This window comes from Rhopilema esculentum, chromosome 9, assembly GCF_057945365.1.
Source record: "Rhopilema esculentum isolate cy_ngs chromosome 9, ASM5794536v1, whole genome shotgun sequence".
Lineage (NCBI taxonomy): Eukaryota > Metazoa > Cnidaria > Scyphozoa > Rhizostomeae > Rhizostomatidae > Rhopilema > Rhopilema esculentum.
In genome coordinates this window covers 11,715,576-11,736,659 of record NC_142823.1, presented here as the reverse complement: position 1 = coordinate 11,736,659, position 21,084 = coordinate 11,715,576, and the positions used below count along the sequence as shown (strand labels likewise).

The window sequence follows — 21,084 nt, the reverse complement described above, 5'->3', positions numbered from 1 at the left end:
CACAGACAAGGTTTCAAACCATCAAAATACGTGATCAGAATACGTGAATTGTTAAATAGAAAAGGGTGATTATAATTAGGCAGAAGCCTAGTTGATATTATGTGTGTGTCATATTTAGAAAGAAGACTAGCCGTTATTTTCTCAAAAAGCAACTCACTTTATTGTCTTCAATCCACCAGATTTTACGAACGACCCTTGACAAAATGAAGCAACAAGATGAAAGTACTGACGATGAAGAAGTCCGCGAAGACTCTCAAAGAGAAAATAATTTCCCTTCAAAGGACCAACTGTGCAATTCGGAAAGAGAAAGCTGCATTACGTTGTCAACTTGATCAAGTAAGTATGATAACATAACCACTTATCGATGTACAGGGGCGTTGCAAGTAGGATTTTTTAGGAGGGAGGGGGATCTTTGCTGACCATTCCCCCTGGATACACCTAGACTGCTTTATTTTACATTGAAAATACAACGTTATCCAAATCATCTTACAAAAAAAGCCTAGGATGTTTTGAAATGTGTGGGTCTGATGAGATCTAGAGGGCTCAGCCCTGTCTCACCTTCTTTCTACCTGGATAAACTCAACAGCCTTGTGTTTAGCCAATTTTTAGGTGAGTGTTATTAAGGTGAGTATTTTTCATATGCAGGCTCGTTCAAATAAAGAATGTACAGAAGAGGACAACCAACCAAGCTGCAGTAGGAAAAGGACAGTTTCGGAGATGAGCAGTGTTCAAGATGAACTTTTAGAGATGGGTGAATTCAAGAGTATCGAGTATGAGGATACTGATTGGGTGTCCTGTGAAGAAGTTGCGGAGACATCTGAGGATGAGGAAATGGAGGATGTAAGGTATGTAAATAATGTATCTAAAACACTGTAAGGTATGTAAATAATGGCAAAACATGTTTTATATATGGTAGTGTTTGTCACTCTAGTTCATGTTTGCATATATAGTGGTCCAGGGGGCAACTGCCAAACAGTTTTGATGGCAAATTCATATATTCTAGATAGAAAAATATAACCAATATGCTCATGAAAGCTAGTTAAATGGGTCAGATTAAAATTCCATAAGTCTGAATTATGGTAAGGATGTTGATTTTAATATCTTGTTGACCTGTATTTTACAAATTGTTTTGATTTTGTATTTATTTATTCTAGTATTTGCACCTGGTACAAAGATAAACCAAAATTTATAGTGTTTTTGGCATGCTACTCAATTTGTTCAGATGTTCTGCTACCATTGCAGAGCTCCAAATCCAAAAGTTACAATTAAACGGAATGGAACCATGGCTACTGTCATTCAGAAATGCTCACATTGTGGCCAACAGTTTACATGGAAAAGTCAGCCATTCATACATCAAAGACATCCTGCTGGAAATTTGATGATGAACATCAACCAGGTGTTCATCATCTTATGCTCAGCAATATCACCAAGATCCTATTTTCTCCATCAGCGAAAATTTTTGTTTCCCTCAGTTTTTGTGCATTGGCACAAGTATAGAGCTGCCCTGATCAACAAACTAAAATACATAAAGAATTCTCAGTGGTCAGGAGATGGCAGGTTTGATTCGATGGGCCATAATGCCAAGTATGGTGTTTACACAATATTTTCAAATTCCATTTCAAAGCTTGTACACTTTGAATTGTTGCAGGTATCACAATATGCTTTTTTCAAATTAAATTGAGTAATATAGTCATAATAAAGAGTTATAGCGAACAACTGCATTTAGAACATCAATGTGTTGAGGGCTTTGGAGAAATGATTGCTGCCAAATGGAAGTCGTTGATGCGACACATTTCAAATAAACATACTGACCACCCAGATCAGCTTTTTGACAAATGCGCTCATGGTCAACTCCAGGGACGAGAGTGGCTCAAGACAGGTAACCTTGCAGTATCGATACCCTCTGAAGCTTATATATTATGCTTGTTCTTTATATTCACATTCACACAAATGTATGTTATGGTGAACATGATTGGTGCTTTTCATGTCATAAACTGGGGTGCGATCTCAACCAGGTGCATTATTTATATATATATTGAGATTTTTCTTTATCCCACTAAGGTTATATTCAGGGTTCTGGGAAGATTTCAACATTTTCCTTATTCCCAATATAGTTTCATTTGTGTCCCCCTGTTTCAAATTTGATTGATTGTAAAGGTTGGAACATAATAATGAATGAATCTTATTATACTGTTCTTATTTCTTGTCCTAAAGGCACATTTTGTAAATTATCCAAATTCAATTAGTAAAAAAATTGTAATACCCAGTTATTATCATTCTAAAGGATCTGCAGCACATGAAAGGTTACACACCATACTTATGAATGCAAATCTATTAAACGATATAAAGATGGCCTCGTCAGATGCTCAAACAAGTTGTTTGGAGAGCTTTCACTCAACTTAAATCACTGACATCCCAAAATGACTAATGCATCTCATGGCTTGGTACTTTCTGTAGGTAAGTAGCACAACAAATTGCTTGGCATAGCATACTTAGGCATACTTAGGAAATCAGATCAAATTAACTTTGGCAATATACAAGATGAGTCATTATGTAGTTTTGTTTGTATCCCAAAGTTCCTAAATTTATCAACTGTTTATGTAAGGGCATATTGCATTGTAGTGAAACTTATCATCCTTTCTCTATCACATGCTCATGTTTTATCTTTTGTTCAAGGCATATTTTGGCAATACTCCATTTCAACGAAAACCTTCGCCATGAGAAAAAAAAACCAAATATGAAGCAACATATACAAGTGTAACATATCCAAAATATAAATTTGGTGAAGAATTAGTTCGAGAAATTGCAGTTCCTCCAACATATGGTAATTATAGTAATTATGAAGGTGTCTTTGAAAAAGATATTGTCACTGACTTTTAGAATTAACATAGCAAAGATTCTTTGATCACGAAGAGTATGTCTATTCAGTAATAAAGCTTTAAAGTGCTACTGACATGAACAATGAAAAAAAATAAAAAACATTTGTATTGCCTAATCCTATCAAGCTAAGAGCGCTGAATCGAATGGTGTAATTTTTTCTTGCATATCTTTTCTATAATGCACTTATTTCAAGCTCCAAAGGACGGGTTTTCGTTAGTTTTTGTTCAAATAAATAAACCGTTGCGTTCCCGAAAGATGAAAAACAGCGTCGATTATGGGTACAATTTGTAAGAAGACACAGGGCTGGTTTCACTCCGTCGTCTTCGTCCGCTCTGTGTTCTATTCATTTCAAACCTATTGATTTTGTAAGACGCGTAGACATCACTCTGGAAAGTACTTCTACTGGCATTACCAGACAACGCAGACTTGAAATTGGTGCTGTTCCTTCAATTGATGTGGCAGGAAGCGCTCCCGAATCACTTCCCTCAAAGCGTCAGCAAAGGCACCTCAAGAGAGACACCACTGTTCTCTACTGTAAATGGGGGTTGTAATTATCCACCCCTCAATTTTGCAAAAATACATATGGTCAACATAACTTTTTTTAAAATTGAATAAAAGTTGTTGAGGGGTAGGGCGTACACACACTTTCTATTATTTACAAATAAAAGAATAGCAGACAGTGCATGACAGTAGACAGTGACTCATTATATATTTTCCCAGTGACACAAACAAGGGTTGTTAATGCTTACAAAAAATTTCAATAAGGAAGTTCCCAGCTTGATTGGTTATAGAAGCCAAACAATACAATTTTGTGTAACGTTGTCTCTTAAAGACGGTGTTTTGCATGACAGCCATGGAAGGCTTTTGCGTGTCTGCAGGAAAAATTATAAAATGCTGTTGCTGTCTAATAATCAAAACATCATGTGTACGCAAATAGGGTTGTCTTTGCACCTTTACTGATTCAACCTTTAGAAAAAACTTAGAGGGGATTTCACCTGAGACATAGATATTTCGGTCTGTGTTACAATTAGAGACTCGGCACGGTGCTAAGGGGTGTGTGTGTAACTTTATATAGCGATACACCAATTTTTCGATGGCTAGATAACCATGCTCTATGAATTTATAGACTGCTGCTTTAGAAATTCATCCAATTGATCATCGACCAAAAGCTGCACAAAAAACACAAGATGAAGCTGCGTATGGGGATATCTCTATTCGGTCGGACGAAGACATGCCCATATCAGTGATTGCTCACGAAGAGTATCCACCTAACGACAACAAACCTTGTCAAAAATGTGGCATTCTTTCAAAAGTTTTTGTACTACCAAAAGGACAACAGCCGACTAAAGAAAGAGCTTCAAGAACTGAAGAACACACAAAACGTGAGTAAAAGTGACAGCTTTAATTAACATATTTATTAGGGATATGTAGAATAGGGAAATGTATAAAATTGTTGCATTCGAAAGAAAAATATGTGGCATTCGAAAAATTTAAAGTTAAAAAAAAGGGACCCATGGTGGCATACAAAAGTCAAAGGGAGACGGTTTGGCAGTTGTTTGGAACTTGGGAGGGCCATTGCTATGTTTCGGAAAATGCTCAACTTTTGTGCCATTCTAGGTTATTGTCAAAGGATGCACTTTAATACCTCTCCATTCCAACAGTGCCTTGCTATAAAAAATTATCGAACATTTTCTATATTTTCTCAGCCCACTTCCTTGAGCCAACTAGATGAGACTGAGACTGTTGTTGACTCAGAGCCACATTTCTCTGAAACTGAAGAAAAGGACCAATTTGGAGAGCAGCGACGGAGATGAGACTGAAGATGACATGCTGGATGTCTGGGAGAACAAAGTAAATCTTGATGATGATGATGATGATGATAAGGATTATGATGATGATGATGACAACGATGATGTTCTTTCTGATGGAAGTGAACCAGTATGTATTCAAAAAGCGGATCCACAGAAAACAGACAAAGGAAAACAAACTCATCTGCCAGCAGAGTGAAGTGAGTTCAAATTGAAACATGCGCTTTACAGTTTAGATGAAATGTTTCTGAGTTTGAACAATAAAAAGTTTTTTGCTGCATACATTTGAAATAGACTATGGAAAAGAGTGGTGGCACCATATGATGATATGGGGGAAGTAATAATCCCAAGGGAATGCAAGATTTGCCACCGGAAAACGCACCTACTGTTTAAAGGCCGGTTTACACGATAATTGACTGCTAATTGAACGTCACAGATTTTTCATTTGACCACCGATCAAATGGAAAAGTCTTTGATGCAATTTCTTCAAAGGCGCCGACAAGTCTTTGCTGTCCTGGGTTGATCGGGAAGTTTTTTAAATTGACCCTTGATCATGATATTGATTTTCCCAGAATGAATAATTTCTATTAGCCTTAGAGTCTCAGTGAATAATTTGAATGATTTCGTATATGCAACATAAATGTTAAACATAAATGCAAGTACATGAGGTGTGACCATAGGTGAGGTCATAGGTGTGGCATCTAAAAGTTGACTTCAGCATAGCCTCCCTTCGTAACTTTTCAAAACCAGCTGTTCATACTTCCAGAAGCTTGAGAATTTGCTTCAGAAACGTTGTTTTAGAAATTCATGTGATTCATTCCATAGAAATTCATTCCAAATCCACTAGCGCCCCCACTCACTGAAGCCCTTATTGAGCACTTTGACACTGACAAAACAGATTTTGTTAATAAGGTCAGAGTGACAGCAGAACAAATTGCCTGGCTTTCCAATGCCATGATTGGACAAAGAAATAATGAATTGTGGGGGCAATATCGGAAGCTGCAGCTTACAGGCAGTAACTTTGGGGATGTCATTAAGGCATATAAAAGGAAATTCGAGAGCAGCAAACCAATTCCTCCTTCATTTTTGAAACAACTAAGGGGTGAATATGCAATGGGCAAAAGAGACTCAATAATGTGGGGGCAGATGCACCAGGAAACTGCATTAAAAAGATATATTAATGAAACAGGCAATGTAGTGGAGCAGTGTGGGCTCCTTTTGTTTCCTTGTGGCTTTCTAGGCAGTAGCCCAGATGGAATAATCTCTGAGCAAGATGGTTTGGCTGCAAACGGTAGGGGAGTGCTAGAAGTCAAGTTTTCTTAACATTGATACATGTATTGTAACAAGTAAGTTTATTAATGTACATATTCCTTGTAGGTGTTTATAACAAGACTCTTCTAGTACATTTCTTCCTCTGTTGTGAAGGAATACTTGCCATTGCACCATAAAAGAAAGTCTCATGAAGGAAATGCAAATAAGTAATCATGATATTTTGGATTGTTGTCTGATTCACAGAATACCTTTTGGCAATATCATAATAAGGCAGATCAAGACGAAGTCTCATCAGAAAAATCAGTAACTGGTCTTCAGGTGAAATCGATTTTACTGGTTTACCAGACCAATAATTCAGCGGGGCAAAGTCTTCTAATGTTTGAACAATCACTTTAAAAATCGAATTTTCAATCCCAGTGTAGTTTTTTACATCAGCATCTGTCAAGTTTGCATAGAGAAAACGCTTTTTCTCAAGCAGAGAAATTCTTTCCAAAAGATCATCTACTCTATAATTTGTGGTAAGATCTGGTGGGGTATCCTCGAAGATTGAGACGTTGTCTAACAAAGGCTCTGATGCATTGGATGCTGTTGCTGTTTCGCCACTGTCGATGTCTTTCTTCCGAGATAACTTGATACTCGCTTTTCCACTCTTTCATTTTCCTCTGTTCCATGCATATTGACGCTGGGGATTGCTCCTTTCCGTAGACGGTGCTTTTTAAAGGCACTTGGAGTATCAGACTTTGGAACATACAGGTCTGATTCATTGAAATGTCTGGAACAAACGTAAAATGTCTCGAGGTTGGGGTGAAACCTTCTCTTCTTACTCTAGCAATCCAGGCTTTCAGAAGTTTTTTGTTAAGACTTTCGCCTATCTTTCGCTGGTTCTACGGATAGTTGTTGGTGTCTAAGAGAAAAGCCAAGAAAAGAATCCTTTTAGCGTTCAGCTTAATGCTTTTTTTAATTTATAGTATCTTTAAATTAGTCAATTCGCTGATTAGTTAAGTACTAATTACATTTTACAATTAATCACCTTTTCCCAATGACTTCCCTGTTCGGAATTAAAAATTCCAAATAAGGGCATTTTTCTTTCCATAATCACATGATCACACGATCAAAATAAGGGCAATTATCTTTCAATGACCATTTCACATAAAACTTGGCCCTCAAATAACAACCCCACATTGCGCTTTCACATATCTCTAATAGCATTTCAACTTCAAGGTAAGTATTTTTTATTCAATGATTTGCAACTTCCTAATTTCATCATATAGTCAAATTTTTCGTATTGACAAAAAATTTAAAACATCCCTTTGCTCAGGATTTTTCAGTTGTTATTGCGTATGACTTATTTAAAGATCTCATTTACTTTATTGATTTAAATTAAGTTTCATAATTCTTTTACAATTCCCCTATAGATTTATCAGTGGCGTAAGCAAAGGTCTGCGTAGATGCAAAAGCACCCCACTAAGAAACATTGACCCAAAACTGAAGTTCATCAAAAGCAATTATAAGAATGGATTATTTTGATCTTAATGCAATGCAAGGCAACTCCGAGGTAAATCCATGTAGATTCACACCCCGTAGAGAAATTCAAGGTTATGCCATTAGAAACGCCAATCAGACTAAAAATCCTATCTGTAGTTAGTTCTTTGATTTTAGTTTTGATCGTATGATATTCAGTGATAACTCTAAATGATCAGGACTTCTACTCATTGATTCCTTTTGAATTCGTTGTATTTGTGAAGTTTCTGAAACTAACCATTAAACAAATTTAACTGTATCACAGGAGCCTTTCTCATTTATAATACATCAAAAAATCTCCAACACATGGCTAAAAATCCTCGTTTTTGAGATTAAACACTGTTCAAAATTGCAATTGACAGTAGCTAACAGGGCTGCCGGAGCCAGGGGGACCACGGGGGCACAGGCCCCCCCCCTGTTTGCAAAAAGTATAAAAAATCGCCCCTTTTCGAAAAATATGTTGCGTGAATTTTTTCACTGCCAGATATTCTGCGTTTGGAAACTAAATAAAATAACAAAACTCTGGACGTTGTTAGAGGACCATTCAATGAAAATTCATTAAATTTTTACTTGGTCTTGATGCAAGAAGCCCAAGCTCCTTTGATGAACAATATCAACTGCGAAGAAGACTGCCAGTTTCGCGAGAAAATGACCTTAGTCTTTAGCAACAAACGCATTTGTGAAAGGTCCGGTCATGTCCCCGGTGGGCACAGTCAGCTGGTCCAATGTATATCGTGTGTATTCTTGAAAGTAAAAACTGGACCTCTATCTCTGATTCTGGGTTGAGTAAAATATACCCTTTTCTCCGACTTTGCTAAAATTGTGTGACTCTTTTCACTGAGAATATTTAAGCTTGGGCAGAAATTTTTGTTAAAATCAAATTTAGTGAACTTTGCTTTTCACAGAGCATGTTAGAGCCATTCTTTTTCTTAAACTAATGTATAGGCAAGTTAAGAAGCAGGGTTCACTAAATTTGATTTTAACAACAATCCCTTATGGTTCTTGACATATATATAAAAAACAGACTTCTGTAAAACTTTAACTGCAACATATTGCTTGCTTCACAACATTTTGTTCAATGTTTTTAATGAAGAAATGAAAAAGTTATGTCCCTGCAATGAGTACATGCTAACAAAGACTTGAATTTCTTATCTAGGATTAGATCAATATACAAAACTAGACGTACTGCAAAGTTTGTTGTACTTCAATATGTCATTGATTTACCTAAAAAATCATCTGCAATATCATATCAGTAAATTCCTGCCCTTTTTGTATTTCCTCTGACTTATTAAGAATGCAACCCTATTTTCAAGATTCTATGTCCTAGAATTCTAGCTTCTTTCAAGTTTTTCTGGACTCACATGTAATTAGCCTACGTCACAGACCAAAAACTTACGGAAGGTCAAACATGTAATACGTTTGACCAACTGACTGAGACCCTCGGGATCAATTTCAAGGAGAGTTAAAACTTGTTTTGTTCATAAGACTGATGAGATAAACCTAATTAATTTGCTATGGCAGTGAAGAATATGTCCGCACCTTCAGCCGATTGCGTGAAGATGTCTTAACCATAAAATTTTGTAGCTTTTAAAAAATATTCCATGGAGGCAAACAAATTTGTGTTTAAGTGGGGATGGGAGGGTGCGAATAGCAAGGGGGACTAAATTGTTTAAATATAGAAGTAAGAAAATTAATATCGTTATTCGAATGGGGCTGAAACTTTGTTTTGAAAGAGATAGGGACTGGAACTCGCTTTGAAGTATATAGAGACTAAATTCCATTCAGTTCATATTTTGGGTTGGATTCGTTGGTATGTTGCAATAAATCTGGACATTTGTTGAGTATAATGCACCTGCCACAAGTATGAAAGAAGGATGTATGCCTGCCTCTTACCCGGGACCAAATCCACTTACAATGCAAATTATAAGGAAAATAAGTACAGCGTATTGTAATAGAGGTATAAATCATACATGGAAGAGAGATTTACACTCTCAAAATACTTTGAAGGCCATGAGATGGGAAACTATACAATTAATTTTGATCAAGACTGCGTGGTCTCTAAATGGAATGACATAGCCATGTCTGCTTTCAGCGAAGATAAATTTCAATGTCCAACGTGTGTCATTATTTTTATAAATGTCTAAATTACCGTGAAATCTATACCATTTTTGGCACTTCCTAATGTTTCGGAAAAAAATATTTGTGCCCTTTTTATTCGTTTTGGCCCCCCCTGTTCAAACATGCATCCAGCGGCCCTGGCTAAGTCTCAGCTTGTTCTTAATTTGTTCTTAACTATTGACCAATTCTGAGTTTCATGTTCTTATAAACCTGTTCTTATAGAAAATGTACTTGCAATTTCAGACTATGAGTGGCTGGAGCGATGAAACTAATTCAATTCATGTATACAGTGGTACTTTTTGAGCGCCAGGTTACAAGGTCTTTGAAAGCAGGATGCGGGAGAGGGACCTGGAGCCCCCTTATAATTGTCAAACTGTACTTTATTTCCTTTTAACTAGTGTACTGAATGAGAAGCACTGCAATGGGCAGCCCCCCTCCCCCCTAATATGAATTCCGTTACAACAACATTGGGTTATGCTATTCTGTCTGCCACGGAATTTTGTAGTAACTTGCAATATCATATTTACCTCCACTATTTTCTCAAACTCTGCACTCTTAAGCCTGGTTTCCATATAGTCGCTGAAGCCACTGGAGTCGCCAGGATCGCTCAAAAATGAGTTCAGCAACCCCAGCGACTTTATGGAAACAAGCTAATTTATTTTGCTGGCGACCCTCAACGACCCTGGCGACCCAGTCGCTGGGATCGCTGGAGTTCTATCTCAGAGACCCTCAACGACCCACGGTTGAGTGCACACAAAGAAATATTTTAATGGAAACATGACAGCGACCGACAGCGACTGCTAGAAAGCATAGCGCATGCCCAGTAGTAGACTTCCTTTGCTTCAAAATGGCGGCTTATGAAAGCGCAGACAACGCACGGTTTATGGAGGAAGTGCAAAAATACGAGTGTGTATACAACAAATTCCATTCAAAATATAAAAATAAGTTTGTAAAACTCAACTGCTGGGTGAAGATCGGTGAAAAATTTGCATTGTCGCCAGAGGAAGCCGAAAAGAGATTCAAAAACATTCAAAGTTCTAATTGCTAGGCCCAGATCTCAGGACCGCGTTGATCTGGAATGGAGCGACCCTCAGCGACCAAATGGAAACAGACTGTCGCTGGAGTTGCTAGGGGAGCTGAACTCATTTTTGAGCGATCCTGGCGACTCCAGCGACTTTAGCGACTATATGGAAACCAGGCTTTAAAATACTAACTACAATCATTCTATTTCTACCATTGATTAGGCCGACATTACTCCTGACTTATGCTTACCCAATTTCTTGTCTCATCCTTAATCATGCTTTGTAATCCTTCTTCACCGCTTAATTTTAAAATCGCCACAAGCCTATATATAATCATATTCAATGTTGTTAGTAAGTTATTACCTGGAGAAAGATGTTCAAAAATCCATGACAAGAGCTATTAAACTTTATTGTAACAACATGGAGAAATCCAAGGAAGAAATCCATGCTTCCATCCTGAAATTGAAAGCTGGCTTTAAATCAAAGGCAAAAGAGAGGGGAAAATACTAGGAAAAGAGAAGACAATATTTAGAGTTGATTGGTCAACCAGCTCTAAGCATTTTGGCAGACCTTGAAGCAGTTGCAGGAAGAGAGCTTCCATGAAAAAGCAGAAGACAGCTGCTGGAGCCAGAGGCTTGGATCATGACTCATCTTTCCAGCTATTAAAAAGCGATGATCCCTGGGACACATCAGAAGATCTAAGTGACAATTTGGATGTTTTTGGCATAGAAAGTGAAAGCAAGCTTTTTTCAATTATCAGATGCTTGACACCATGGAGAATGATAGCACATCCGCTTATAGGCTCGACAAGAGTTGATCTCCTTCATTTTCAGCCACCACAGCTACTGCTTCAACTTAAATGGGAGATTTCAAAAAGAAGGAAAGGTTAGAACAATTTTTGAGCATTTACTAAACAGGTTTATTTTCTCACAATTTCCCTTTAATTTGAGTTCTTCTAGGATTTTTAGAGTTTAAAAAATCTGATTTCACAGTAGGACAAATTGTGCTATTCGGACTCTTACTTTCTCTATAGATACTTTATTAATCTTTTTGTGTTGATGAAGTGTCTTTAATCGTTATAAAACAGAGCAGCCAATTATAAAATTATTGTCATTTTTATCTAGTTTCCTCGATTATGTTAATTTATGATATTATTTCAGAGTATTGGTGCTGCTGATTTGTTGAGTCTCTATATCTTCGTGTTGACTCAACACAACAAAATAGCGTGCTGCAGTGAAGTTATTACAAGTTTCTGCTTACTCAATTTTAATGAGAAAAAAGGGTTGCTTAAAGGTAAGCTATTAATTGTCTTTGTAAGACATGTTACATGCAAAATAAATGTCGCTTAGCTTCTTTGGGTGTGTTCAGAAAAAGATAATAAGAACCTACCTGTATTATAAAATTAAATAAGTGAAATAAAATTAATGTTTGAAAAAATCTGTTGAATTGACTTTTCGGTCAAAAACCGTACTTGCATTTAATTAATTTATTGAACCCCCTTTTGGGTTAACAGAAACATTTTATTTTTCAAAAAAGAATTTTGTCATATGGTGCAAATTTTTGAATATCCATGTTAATTTGCGTGACATTGGTCTGCTGTATGCACTTCTTAGTATTTAGTAGAATGACTAGCATTATAAGGTCTTTTGAGAATTATCCAAAACTATTTTATATTTTCTGAGACCTTAGTTGGTTTAGAAATTATTTGCTGGGCTTGCTGTTAAGATACTCCATCAATTCTTCGAATGAATATACAAATTTTATTACATAGGTAAATTCCTTTGTATTTACCAACTGAAGAGTCGTTAAGTTTGAGGGAGGTGAATGGTAGTGGACATATGCTTGTTCTTGTGTCAAGAGTCAATCGCAGTTCTTGAAAATATGATGCTCTCGAACAGAACTATTATTCAAGGTAATAATTATAGTTGTACTTGTCAAGCATTTTTAGATTACAAATTAATGCCAACATGAAAACAAATGTGCTCTCAACATTTTCATGTTATTCTATTCAATTTTATCAGAACTTTATTTACACTTTCCAGAGTTTGGTTCTTTGTACTGGAATAGCATTCATGCCAAAGCTTCAAAAATCATTTCGAAGAAACTCGATATCTTGGATAACTGTAACCCACTCCAGCACTTTCAATGTAAGTAGTTTTTCGACTTGAATTACATATATCCTTCAAGGTGTATGTTGTAAATAGCAGATCGTCTGATAGACGAAAATCAAGAAAAGGTTGCAGAACTTGCCAACGTTTTCTACCAGTTTTCAACGTTTTCAAGATCGACAACAGTTAAAATCCATTTTTGATAACATATTTGAGAACTTTACTGCCAAAAATTATCAAATTTTGTTACATTTTTAGTTGATTTTCATAATGCTTAAATGTCACAAACTTTGAAATGCAGCATCAGAAAATAAAATATTAACAAGGAATTTTAATGTGTGAAAAAGTCTTTCAAATGTCGAAAGTACACGAAACTTTACTTAATGATAGACTTTTAAACACTCTAGATCCACAGGTGCTTTTGCAGTGCCTTTTACAATATAATCAGCCTGGCACCCTTAGTAAAATTATTTAGATTGTTTCGAACACTATCCGCATAGAAAACACAAAGATTTTAAATGATCATATCTAATCAAATATAATCAATCAAATTGATTTGATATTATGCTTTCACCACCCAAATTGTTTATATGATACTAAAACATTGTTATGGAAGTACTCATCATACTACACTTATATATCTTATCACAGTTTATGTCTATTATGTCTATTTAAACTAATGTTCATATGTCTATTAACTTCTTTCTTTTTAAGTTACAAGTACATCAGATGAAAGCAGCTCAGGATTTGTCTATGACACATGTCAGCATGGTTAAGTCTCTGTTTTGTCGCAAAATGAAAATTCTGATGGTGTAGTGACAGCCAGGAAAGGGAGATTAGCTTGCCTCAATTGCAAAGGTGCAAACTGCAATCATAGTGATGTGCTGTTGGGATTAAAGGAAAGCAAATGTCTTTCACCGTCTGCAGCCCATGTTTTAGGTCAACTAGGTGAAGCTACCTGCTCTCCTTCAATAACAGTGTCCTCAGTTTCCTCAAAGAAAATACCTTACATGCACTTCAAGGAGAGTTCAAGATGTACACGGGATGAAGTTTCCTTTCTATTGGAGCAGGAAAATAGCAGCTTCATTTGCTTGATTCCACATTCATTAGATCTGTCTGAATGTGGGTTTGCATCAAGCCATGAAAACCCCAGACTGTGCTCTTGGATCAAAAGAGAAAATGTGCCTGTATTTTTGCAGGCTGATGTTTTGAATGCAACAAGTAAGTTTAAAGACATCCACTTTCTAAGCTTCGAGATAATTTAGCCATTAATTGGATTTTGAAAAGTTTAATGATTCACACAGAGTTTTTTCATTTGTTTGCTTATTTTCATACTGGTATAGCATAGGATTCAAGGCATTTCTTCCTCTCTACTATCTTCGCTTAATTTAAAGAACGTTTTCTATGCCTCCAAAATCTTTCCAGACAATATCTTATTCTTTTAGCAAAAATGAAAATTAATCCCCATCCCGTTTATTACAGGCTTTTTCAAATCTTTGCTTGCAATAAAAGAATCCGATTTGATGGTTGCAACATTGGGTTGATCAACATGGGAAGCTACATAGACCACTTGCCTTTGTTTTGAATACGTCCGCCTACCAGAGTTGCGCGCGCATATTGGCAGGTAGAAAGTGCCTTGACAACAGTTGATCGTGTATATAAACAACTTGAGCTTTTCCAAAATCGTATCATCGAAATCGAAAAAGAAACATCCAGGAAAATTAAAATGCCTGATAGCTGTTGCGCGGTGGGCTGCGCCAACAAAAGATTTGGAAAAAACAAGGATCTTCCTTTCTATTGAATTCCTAGGGGCAATACCCAGATAGAAAAACGGCGAAGAGAAGCTTGGATCAAAGCGATTCGTAGGGACGACTGGAAATCTTGGTCTCCCGAACAAATATCTCGTGCACGAATCTGCGGCGAACATTTCATTACCGGTAAGTAAATCTTTTAAAAAGGAATAGTACTTGCAAGTTGATGTCTTTTCGCTTGAACATTCTCGTTTCATGGTGTAAAGTTCGGGACCATCTCCCGGCCTAAATTGGTGTTGCATAATTATAGATTTAATGTAAATACTGAACGACTAATATTCATGCGACCATTCAAAAAGTATAATTTCCTTACATTTTTAAATAAAATAAGAAGCTAATTGTCTTTTTCTGACCAAAAACAAGACATTTGGTTATATCAAAGAATATTCGTCTAAGCCTTGCATGATTTGCAGACTAATGGCTGAAATGACACAACTGATATTTTGTGCTTTGCAGGGGAAGACAAACATTATTTGATAATTTAGTAATCTCTTAGAATATATGTCTGATCTTTTTTTAATTCTATCTGTTAAAACATCATTTTGATCTGTATTTTTACATTACAATGCAGGTAAAAGATCTGACGATCCAGAAGCCCCAAACTGGATACCAACAATTTTTAATTTTACAAAAGAAGAGCCCCAATCTAGAATCGATGCAAGGCAAAAAAGAAAGGCAAGATTTGAAAGTCGAGAAGCTAAACGACTCAAAAAGATTGCCTGTGAAGATAAAATTGAAAGTATAGTTGGCAACCAGCAATCTGAAGGTTCAAACGAAGAAATCACAAGCCATAAGGAAGCTTCAACACAATGCAATTTAAATGAAAATGGTGATATTCAAAATTTGAAAGATGAAATTGCACAATTAACAGCAGAGTTAAATGAAAGAAATTGTGAAGTCTACAAGCTGCGTCAAGAAAATGAAAGTCTAAAAGCTAATTCTTTTGGGTACAGAAAAGTTAGATTATTGAATGATTTCAAATTTTTTACTGGTCTAGCTAACCTACACTTGTTCCTATGGGTGGTTAGTCTAGTGAAAGGGGTGAAAACTTGTCTGAAGTCATTGTCAACTGAGGATCACGTTTTAATGGTGTTAATGAAACTTAGACTTGGTTTGCTAAACAAAGATATTGCCTATAGGTATGGATTACAGCCAACCATGGTATCAAAGATTTACAGACAATGGCTGCCTGAAATTTCTAAAGCCATGCAAAGTTTGATTGTCTGGCCAAGTCGTCCAGAGTTACGTCTGAATCTTCCAACTTCATTCAGAAGAAAGTACAGTGACTGTGTCTGCATAATTGACTGTTATGAAATATTTGTTGAACGACCAAAGAATTTGACAGCCCGGGCTCAAACATGGTCTAATTATAAGCACAATAACACCACTAAGTATCTTGTTGCCATCAGCCCTGCAGGTGCTGTTATATTTTTACCTACTGGCTGGGGTGGCAGAGTATCAGATAAGGAAATAACGTTACAATCTGGCTTTTTGGACAAGATATCATATGGGGACTGTGTTTTGGCTGATCGGGGGTTCCTGATTGAGAATGAGCTGAATTCTAGGGGGTCATTTCTGAAAATTCCTAAATTTACAAAAGGAAAGGAGCAATTACCAGCAAAGGATGTCCATGATTCTAGAAGACTATCAAATGTTAGAATTCATGTGGAAAGGGTTATTGGACAATTGAAAAAATTTAGGATTTTACAGAACACAATACCTCTTACTCAAATTGATCTTTTGGATGATGCTATGGTAGTGATTGCAGCAGCTGTTAACTTAAACAAAAGTGTTGTAACATAATTCATATTAATTGATATACTTTTTATTTAGATTAAGAGGTAAATATTCTAGCAAAGCTTTTCATAACATCAAGGATGAATTGAATTGTAACATACTAAATTAAACACTAAGCAATGATGATGCTTTAACAAGCTATCCAATGTTTATTAGCAGAATATTTACCTCTTAGCAGTTGCATGAACTAGTGTGGCTTCTTAACACACTGTATTTTTTGTTCTACAGGAATTACAAACCCATTGTCCTCTAGGCTTTCTAGTGACATTAACACACGAGTAATGAAATTTCACAATTTTACAGGATGGATTATCACAATAAATCATGTTACCAAATTCTGGTCTTTTGCAAATACAATATAATCTCCTATCATGTGATACATCAGAGTCCATTTTGCGACTTACGACCTCTGGCAAGATGCAGTCATAAAACTTCATTGATAACACCTGCTTCAAATTAGAAACAAAGTTGGCATCCTTTTCAACAATACACAAAAGGCTTGCCTTTTCTGCAGGAGAAAAAACAAAAAAGTAGCCAAAATGTACATTGGACAATTCCATTTGCAGCTGGATCTGGTAGTAATAAGAATGATCTTTTTTCATTGCAAAATTGCTGTCAATAGGAAAGTCTTTGTCAAGTTCCCAATTCGAAAGGCCATCCTTATATTTGTAAGGACATTTGATTTCAAGGACTGCATCTTCATGACAATCTCAGGTAACAATTCCATCTGGAGATGCACCCAGGAAAGGTTCATCAGCATTTATTTTTAGGCCAGATTCTAAAACTTGTAAATTTCTGTGACTCTTGGACATGATTGTAATAAAACAATCCTTCGCTATTGGCTCCATTTCAATACCATGAGCAGTGAACTTTGAACTCAAAGAAGGACTGTACTGCATAATTGTCTTAATCAGTGAGTCACTTTTCTGCATCTTGGACACTTGTTTGCAGATTGAAGCAGTGATTCTCCCAGCACGGTGTACTCTCCATGCACTTGATAATGATTGCTTCCTTGTGATAACTTCAAGATTGTCAAAAGAGTTTTGATAATTTGAAGCAACATATTGTTGGTAAAGGATCTTGCTTTTAACCTTTAATTCGCTTTCATCCATGTTTATAGCTGTTGGATCAAACAAGCTTACAAGTGGCTCTGGAATGATATTATTTTCAGTGTCACTGTCTGTATCACTACCAATGTCGCAAGTCACAGAAGCAGTGCCTTCATTAACTGATTGAAAACTAGTGACATCCAAACTTGTAAATATTGCTGCCTGTGGATATATTCTATATAAATCTTTCAGCTTTTCATTTGATATGGGATTACGAGTTTTTGTTGGGTCACTGCACGAATAATGCTTTGTTTCGTTCACTTGAAGGAAACTACCTGAAACGTTAGGAAGGCTGTGCTTTTTGGCTCTTGAAAAGTCTATTGACTTTATTGTGGCTGGTTGCACTGATTTTCTAGATGCTTTCCAAGAGCAAAGCTGACTAGTGCATGCTGTTGGTGTATTTAGTTGAAAATGAACAGCTGCTTCTAGTTTGAAAAGAAGAGCAGCAACATGGCTACAAGATGAGCTTAGTCCTGCCATACATGTGCAATGCCCAGTCAGTATCCATCCTTGGGTTTTGTGAAGACAAACCCAGACTCTGTATAATGATGTCTTTTGACCTTGGCGTTGGCTTGGCAATACCTGTTTAAAAGCAGAAGGGATACATCTGATCATATAAATTGCAATATTGACACCTTGCATAGCACTTCAACCTTCATGGGAAATTTTGAAAGGCAATATGGCATTATACCAGAATTCAATTTCATTATTCTTTACGGGGGCACTTTATTGATCATATACACAAAAAGGTAACATTTAGATTGATATTGTTTATGGCGATCAATCCGTCTTTTGTTGTTGCTTATATGCCTTGCATTAGATTTAAAGCTGTAAAAAACAACATTGAGATAGAAATGAAATTACCTCGGATTTGACATAGCAGAATTCACATTTATCATCAATTGGACAGTAAAAGCAATCTTGAACATGGCGGCAAACAAAATAGTCGTACGCCTCCAAAGACATGTAGGCCTTCATGGATTCCTTCGTAAATGGGCTAGGAGAGACGATTAGATATTCGGTGACATCCCTCCAGGTTATATTAGGTAATTTCCCAATATCATTGCACCAGTTCTCAGCTTTATTCAGAGAAAAGGGGTCAGGTAATTTGTCCCCGTTCTTCAAAGTCAGCTTCAAGTCATATATCTTTCGCTCTTCGACTTCGAGATTGTTATAGTACTCAGACATAGCGACCGATTCTCGCACAACCAGAGATGATTTTAACGTTATCAGCCTCACAAAAAATTATTATACCGTGTACAGCATGTGTGCACACCTGTTTTCTATGGTATTTCAAAGAAGGCCATGTTTTTCTGAGGCGTGTTGACGGTGTGTTTATTTATTCCGGTAAGTTTTCTACCTGCCGGTATGCGCGCGCAAGTTGTTTATAATTTTTAATGACGTCAGTCGCCAAGTGATCTATAGAAAGCCACAAATTGCTACGAAACTACATGTACCATTCTTTTGGAGGTATGTCAGAAACTATAATCATTGCTACTTTTTAACTAGGTTTGCTAACCCTTTCTACTACCGTGTCATGAAAAGTAGAGAATGTATTTAAAGTATATGAAGACGATTCACCTTTTTGCAAATTTCATGCATATACATTTGATTTGTAGTTCCATTTCCTCTTTTTATCAAACCTTTGCAACCAAATGTAAGCCAAATGAAGTATGGAAATTTGTAAAGTCTTTTTATTAATGAGCTAATGCTTCTCATTGTTTTGGAATTCCAATGCACACATTTTTTACTGTGACAAAAGAGGAAGCGATTGACTGTGGGCTTTCCTCGCTACTTTCCCTCTTAAAGGTGAACTGACACGCAAAAATAACTTGACCTCAAATGAAAGCATATCGAGCAAAAATACCTGGTACATTATTATTTTTTCAATATTCAACACAGTTTTCGAGTTATTGAGCGTCAAAGTTAGCTACCGAACATTTCCCGAGCACAGACGAGTTTGCCCGAGCCTTCCGCATAATCGTGACGTCACAAACACCATGTTCACATCACTTGAACAACACGGCAGTCTGGAGGGTGGTACTTTCATGACTTTGCAGATGAGCATCGATACATTAATTGAGTAGGTTTTGGCTCCATGTCGACAATCTGATAGGAAAACAGATCATGACTCCTTTCAAACTGTTCATAATAAGATTTGCAAGAATATCGTATTATTCAACGCGTTTGAGGCCCTTCCTCCGTCTTGCAGGACCCAGTGTGTGGCGGGCCAACATATCGAATAATGGTAGCGATAAAAATATTGGCAGGTTTTTTTATTTTCTGTAAACCTAAGTAAAATACTTATATTTTGTTAAATACGTCTGCTGTTTGACTTATTTATCATGGCTTCCCCCCAGTGGCGTAGCTAGCCAAATAGCAGCGGTCATGCCCTCCCTTCAAATTTGAAAAAAATGGGTGTGGCCAAACTCTACCACGCTCAATTTTTTAGTTGATGAGTTCTATTTGAAAATTTCAATTTTAAGGCTTGTGACTTGTAAAAAAAAATTTTGATTAACTTTTGGAATGAGCTTTTCTTATTTCATAGCAATCATCTTGCTACACCATGAAATGACCTTTACCTTATAGCTGTGACACTGTCTTGGTTTGTTGGTAATTTATACAGACAGAGTTCTGACAATTTCCAAACAGAACTGTACAAAAGACATTAAAAGACATTAAAAAACATTAAAAAACATTAGTTTAGTATAGTAGATAAACTTGACTTAAATAAAAAATTGTGTTGTTCTCCTAATTTCTTTCAATTTGCAGGCTGAAATACATTTGTAAATTTTAGAGATAAGCTAAAATTTGTAAATGAAACAATAAATCACATAAAACTGAATGGGGGCTTTTTGGTCATCCTTTCCACAAATAGTCTTATTATCAATCTATTGAAGGTATTTTAAAGCCATCATGATTAACTAACAACCCCAATAGAACTGATAGATGAACAAAACAAATGGGCTAATGAATATGCAATGTAAATATTGATATGAAATATATAGGAAGCTAAAATAATGGATAGGCCTAGTTGCAAATTTTTTTTTGCAAAGTTAGACTTGATAGAAAAATACCTTGCAAAATAAGTTTAGCTTAACAAAAACATTGATGTATACTTTGTGGTAAATATCCACATGATTGGATTGTCCTTACTAAATCTAGCAAACAAGGGTTTTAAAAGAAGCAATTTGATCTTGTAAATTTTCAAATACATAAAAAAACAATAATAAAGAAATAAAACTGTTTAACTAACAAGGTCAGTAACATAATTGATTTGTCTCTGGTCATTTTATTTAAACAGCTATAAGTAGTAAAAAGGTACTTTCAACTATAAGTGAAGTCAGTAGAGCTTTGAGTTTGACTTTAATTGTGTGTAAAAACAGTGTTATTGCATGTGATAATAAACAAAAAAATTGAAGAATAACTTTAAGCAAGTTTTGGCATTCCCTATCCATTAACTACAACCTTATTGTCCTAATCATAATATGGTAACAATGCTTTTAAAGGGCTTAACAGTTTCTAAATATGCTGCTAAATGTCTGGAAAGTTTAAGCTCTCAAATCTGTTGGTTTGGAAAATAACACTGCTATCTCCACCATCCATCTCCAGTGAACAGCAACAAGATTTGGCATTCA

The 21,084-nt window shown here is 36.1% G+C and overlaps 3 protein-coding genes and 1 long non-coding RNA gene across 5 annotated transcripts; 3 read left to right on the top strand and 1 right to left on the bottom strand.

Moving 5' to 3' along the window:
* Positions 1-202: 202 nt before the first annotated feature.
* On the top strand, positions 203-5,621 carry LOC135694057 (uncharacterized). Of its 2 annotated transcripts, XR_016144069.1 has the most exons (3): positions 2,777-2,824; positions 4,007-4,262; positions 4,587-4,721. It is a non-coding gene; the product is annotated as an uncharacterized LOC135694057 (long non-coding RNA). The 2 variants fall into 2 exon arrangements; XR_016144070.1 differs by having other exon boundaries at positions 203-4,262; positions 4,587-5,621.
* On the top strand, positions 217-876 carry LOC148959681 (uncharacterized). The gene is made up of 2 exons (XM_089110267.1): positions 217-336; positions 646-876. The coding sequence occupies exons 1-2, from the start codon at positions 217-219 to the stop codon at positions 874-876; spliced, it is 351 nt and encodes a 116-aa protein (XP_088966393.1).
* An 8,118-nt stretch (positions 5,622-13,739) lies between the features above and the next one.
* On the top strand, positions 13,740-16,764 carry LOC148959680 (uncharacterized). Its single transcript, XM_089110344.1, has 3 exons — positions 13,740-13,950; positions 14,529-14,666; positions 15,112-16,764. Exons 1-3 carry the CDS (start codon positions 13,740-13,742, stop codon positions 16,341-16,343), a joined length of 1,581 nt encoding a protein of 526 aa, XP_088966470.1. The 3' UTR covers positions 16,344-16,764.
* A 283-nt stretch (positions 16,765-17,047) lies between these two features.
* On the bottom strand, positions 17,048-18,634 carry LOC148959679 (uncharacterized). The gene is made up of 2 exons (XM_089110195.1): positions 18,311-18,634; positions 17,048-18,028 (listed from the first exon to the last, which is right to left on the bottom strand). Exons 1-2 carry the CDS (start codon positions 18,632-18,634, stop codon positions 17,048-17,050), a joined length of 1,305 nt encoding a protein of 434 aa, XP_088966321.1.
* Between the last annotated feature and the right edge of the window lie 2,450 nt (positions 18,635-21,084).

Coding starts and splice junctions, on each gene's coding strand:
- LOC148959679 (XM_089110195.1), bottom strand. CDS start 18,634: ATGTCTGAGTACTATAACAATCTCGAAGTCGAAGAGCGAAAGATATAT. Junction 18,029..18,310: donor TCTGCTATGTCAAATCCGAG/GTAATTTCATTT, acceptor GCTTTTAAACAG/GTATTGCCAAGCCAACGCCA.
- LOC148959681 (XM_089110267.1), top strand. CDS start 217: ATGAAAGTACTGACGATGAAGAAGTCCGCGAAGACTCTCAAAGAGAAA. Junction 337..645: donor TACGTTGTCAACTTGATCAA/GTAAGTATGATA, acceptor TTTCATATGCAG/GCTCGTTCAAATAAAGAATG.
- LOC148959680 (XM_089110344.1), top strand. CDS start 13,740: ATGCACTTCAAGGAGAGTTCAAGATGTACACGGGATGAAGTTTCCTTT. Junction 13,951..14,528: donor TGATGTTTTGAATGCAACAA/GTAAGTTTAAAG, acceptor TTCCTTTCTATT/GAATTCCTAGGGGCAATACC. Junction 14,667..15,111: donor CGGCGAACATTTCATTACCG/GTAAGTAAATCT, acceptor ATTACAATGCAG/GTAAAAGATCTGACGATCCA.